General features: G+C 38.3%; 1 protein-coding gene across 1 annotated transcript; it reads right to left on the minus strand.

Annotated features, from left to right (window-relative positions):
• Window positions 1-405: 405 nt before the first annotated feature.
• Window positions 406-1,540, minus strand: LOC120044207 (C3a anaphylatoxin chemotactic receptor-like). The gene has a single exon (XM_038988806.1). It carries the CDS (start codon window positions 1,536-1,538, stop codon window positions 537-539), a length of 1,002 nt encoding a protein of 333 aa, XP_038844734.1. The 5' UTR covers window positions 1,539-1,540; the 3' UTR covers window positions 406-536.
• Between the last annotated feature and the right edge of the window lie 3,469 nt (window positions 1,541-5,009).

A 5,009-nucleotide genomic window follows, 5' to 3' on the forward strand; every position in this document is an offset into this window, starting at 1 on the left:
ATCATTGCTCTATAGCACCACTATGTGGCTTTAGTGGAGAACGTCTATGCCAACCAGCCAGTTGATCTTCAGACTGTTCATTTTTGAAAATGACAGATATTACAGTAAGCATGAGAGGAATGTGTAAGTGGGGGATGGCTGTAAAAATGTCTTTTTTTTACTTGGAATGCCTTTATTAGAGTAATCTAGACACTGGCTCCCAGTTCCTTTTCTACACACCAATAATAAAGAATATACAGTTCCAGTCAAAAGTTTGAACACACCTACTCGTTCAAGGGTTTTTCTTTTTCTTTCTTTTTCTTTTTACAATTGTCTATATTGTAGAATAATAGTGAAGACATCAAAACTATGAAATAACACATATGGAATCATGTAGTAACCAAAAAAAGAGTTAAACAAATATATTTTATATTTGAGATTCTTCAAAGTAGCCACCCTTTGCCTTGATGACAGCTTTGCACACTCTTGGTATTATCTATAACTTAAGTATGCTGTTTTATGAATACGACCCAGGAGAGTTATCAGACATTTCAGACTCAGACATGAGACACAGATGTGTGTGTTATGGCATCCTCACTGAAGACATTCTCAAACACTTTACGGAAAGAGACCCTGACCCTGTCCTTGAAGTCCTGGCCCATAAACACATACAGGACAGGGTTGAGGCAGCTGTTGACGTATGCCAGAGAGATGGCCAGGGGGTACCAATTCCAGGCTTCACCTGCCGAGGCAAACCTGCCATACCCAATCACCATACCTATGGTATGATACGGCAGCCAGCACACAAAGAACGCTGCCACCACGCCCAGAATGAGCCAGAAGGTCCTCTGAGAGTTGAAGCGAGCGCTGCTCACCCTCCTGCCGATGAGCAGGTAGCAGACAGCGATGACCAACAGGGGAACGAGGAAGCCGAGGACCAGCCTGGGAACATGGGTGGCTTTGATGGCCAAAAAGAAGCCCCTAATGTTGTTTTCGCCAAGGGGGTGTACAGAGGTGCAGATAATAATTTCGTCATTGTCGACACTATCGATGGTCCCATTATGGATCATGGTGGGGAGGCTGAGGAGCAAGGCCAGGACCCAGGCCAGACCACACAGCAACCAGGCCAGGGCGATGCTCCGGTGGTTCTGGGCCAAGACAGGCAGGATGATCAGGACAAAGCGGTCCAGGCTGATGAGAACCAGGGTGAAGACGCTGGCAAACATGTTGAGATACATGACAGAGGGGATAACCTTACACATAGCCTCTCCGAATGGCCAGTGTTGGTTCAGTATGATTTCAACCAATGAGAAAGGTATGGAGATACAGCAGAGGAGGTCTGCTACAGCCAGGTTTACAAACCAGACAGTGTTGACTGTCCTCTTCATCTTCACTCCAGCTATCCAGATGACAAATGCGTTTCCTGGGATACCAAGGACACAGGTTATGCTGTAGATGACCATGGACACCACCCGTATGGACTGATTTAGCTGCTCTGATTGATCAGTTTGAATGAACATGTCATAATAATCCTCCAAGTACTCCTCTGAGAAATTCATGTTGTCACTAGGGGAGGAATTGTTTGATACACAATGTCACTCATTGTAAAACACACCATTTTCTAAATGTATATTTTAACTTAACTTAGCATTGCAGTAAGGGTTGTCAGTGTGGTCATTCTTATAACCAGTCATAATTCATGTCAATGGTCTTGCTGTTTATATACCATGTGGCTGCATTAACAGAATTGAAATTCAAACATTAGCACCTTCAATGTGGAAAATGTTGGTCCTTAGTTTCTACTGTCATGAAACAGAGGGGTGTCAAATCCTCTTCACAAAGTTAAACAAATATTAGAAAATAATACTATCAATTATTTTTCCCAAGTTAATTATTTAAAAGGGGCTACGTAAGAGCACACCTAAAATTCAACTGAACATTTATTTCAAACTCACCTCTTCTTTCAGGTCTCTGTTCTGATTTTGTCACTTATCTTAAGGTTTTTTGTTTTTCAGGGATAGAACGTGATAGGGAGGGGCAAGATCGATGGGACGTAGGTGACAAAATACGTAGTAAAGTTAAAGAAAGAAGAAGTATTGAAAGTACCCGCTGGGCACACCACATAATTTCAACGTAGATAATTGGGTAATATTTGGTTGAGACATTGAGACTACAACCAACTCAAAAAGACAGGCAGAAGTTAGCTGAATTTACAATGAGTTATTACTATGCATTCAACCATCTAAATGCACAACCAAATTCCAATAGAAAAACAATGTCTACTTGTCGATTTAGTTGTTAGCCAAATGTTGATCACTGCGATTTCAACCATTTAAAAATACAGCAAAGTTCAAATGGGAATACAATGTCAGATATTTTGTTTATTTCTACAATATATTATGTTATCCCTGTGCTTCATCTAATAGCAGAACCAAACTACCTGGATTGCAGTTGAGATTACATTAAAAGTACATGGTGAAAGTAATCAAAGCCATTCGAGATTCTGCACAGATTAATACAGCACTTGTGAAGATCTCCACAGACCTGCCTCTACCTATGCATGCTATCTTATACTCAAAATGTGGCCATGGATGTGTTACTCATTTTAAGGCTGATGTTACATTTGTTTGTAAAATAGCCTTAACTTTAGGCTATTTACAGTATTACAAAAGTAATATCGTGTTTGGTTGACAACGCAACCAAATATCAACATTTAAAGGAGACGTAGCCTACTGCTTGGATAGTTTCATCTGAGCCACTGGCTTGATCCCATTCATTAACTTCGATTTTTGGTTGAGTTGGAGATGTGACTACAACATATCATTTGTTAACATGTCGACAAGTTATTAGGCTATTTATTGTATTCCAAAAGTGATACTGAATTGTGTCAACAGAACCAAATATCAACATTTGAAGGAGATGTATCTAATTTGATATGCAGTGGTGTAAAATACTTAAAGAGAAAGAGTTTTTTGGGGTATCTGTACTTTACTTGACTATTTATATTTTTGCAAACGTTTGCTTTTACTTCACTACATTCCTAAATAAAATTATGTACTTTTTACTCCATACCTTTTCTCTGACACCCAAAAGTACTCGTTACATTTTTTTAATGCTTAGCAGGACAGGAACATTGTCCAATTTACACACTAATCAAGAGAAGATCCTTGTTTAATCCCTACTGTCTCTGATCTGGCGGACTCACGGACTCAGGAAACACAAATGCTTTGTTTGTAAATCATGTCAGAGTGTTTGAGTGTGCCCCTGGTTATCCGTAAATTAAAAAGATTAGCTTAATATAAGGAATGTGAAATGATTTATATTTTTACTTTTACTTTTGATACTTTGTATATTTTAGCAATTACATTTACTTTTGATACTTAAGTATATTTAAAACCAAATATTTGTAGACTTTTACTCAAGTAGTATTTTACTGGGTGACTTTTACTTGAGTTTTTTTATTAAGATATCTTTTTCTCAAGTATGACAATTGGGTACTTTTTATGTGACAAAACAAGCAAGTACAGCGTAGAAAATCATTGCAAACCATCTAAAACCATTGTGATATATCTTTTCAATAACCCAAAATATTGTATTGTCAGCTAACCCTAGGCCTATTGTCTATGTTTAGTTCTATTCTGGGTTGAATTGAAACAACAGCTGTTGATGACATTGCATGTGCCATATGGGCCTTAGTATAATTGATGAGATATGAGTGATAAAGTATGGTCACATTTCATTTGCACTTTTAAACCTACCCTTAAGAATGACTTCTATAGCAACAGTGAATCTATTTAGGTGCTACGCACGAGTTCACCTAAAATTCAACTGAACATTTGCATCAAACTCAACTCTTCTTTCAGGTCTCTGTTCTAATTTTGTCACTTATCTTAAAGGTTTTTTGTTTCAGGGGAAGAATGTGATAGGGGGGGGGGAAATCTATGGGAAGTAGGTGACAAAATGAGTAATAAGGTTTAAGAAAGAAGAAGTATTGAAAGTACCCATTTGGCAAACCACATCATTTCAACATGGATAATCACATTTTAGGAAAGACCCAGATGCAGACGAAGTAAGTAGTGTCGAAGTAATACACGTTTATTACTAGAACAGGGGGCAGGCAAAACGACAGGACAAGCAGAGGTCAGTAATCCAGATCAGAGTCCAAAAGGTACACAACAGCAGGCAGTCTCAGGGCAGGCAGAGGTCAATAATTCAGTGTGGTGGGACAAGGTACAGGACAGCAGGCAGAATGGTCAAAACTGGGAAAACTAGAAAACAGGAATTTTAGAAAAGCCAGGAGCAAGGGGAAAACCACTGGTAGGCTTTACGAACAAACTGGCAACAGACAAACAGAGAACACAGGTATAAATACACAGGGGATAATGATGGTAGATGGGAGACACCTGATGGGGGGGTGGAGACAAGCACAAAGACAGGTGAAATAGATCAGGGTGTAACAGGTAATACTTGGTTGAGACATTGATTAATGAGATTACAACCTATACACACCAACTCAAAAAGTTTACTGAATTTCCAATGTGTTATGACTATGATTTCAACCATCTAAATGCACAACCAAATTCCAATGAGAAAACAATGTCTGTTTTGCGATTTAGTTGTCAGCCAAATGTCTATCACTGCGCTTTCAACCATTTAAAAGTTATCTCCATAGACCTGCCTTGACCTATGAATGCTATCTTTTACATGCCCACTTTATAGGATTACATAAGAAGAAATGTATAGTTGTTTTTGTTAACATTTCGACAAGTTATTAGGCTATTTATTGCAATAAAAAAGTGATACTGAATTGTGTCAACACAACCAAATATCAACATTTGAAGGAGATGTATCTTCTGCTTGGATAGTTCCATCTGTACCACTGACTAAGTCTGGCTTTAACTCTAGTTTGTCTACAAATTAATCCTTTGATATGTGGTGGTGTAAAGTACTTAAGTAAAAAATACTTTAAAGTACTATTTAAGTAGTATTTTGGGGTATTTGTACTTTACTTTCCTATTTACATTCTTGCC

The sequence above is a fragment of the Salvelinus namaycush genome, chromosome 3 (assembly GCF_016432855.1).
Source record: "Salvelinus namaycush isolate Seneca chromosome 3, SaNama_1.0, whole genome shotgun sequence".
NCBI lineage: Eukaryota > Metazoa > Chordata > Actinopteri > Salmoniformes > Salmonidae > Salvelinus > Salvelinus namaycush.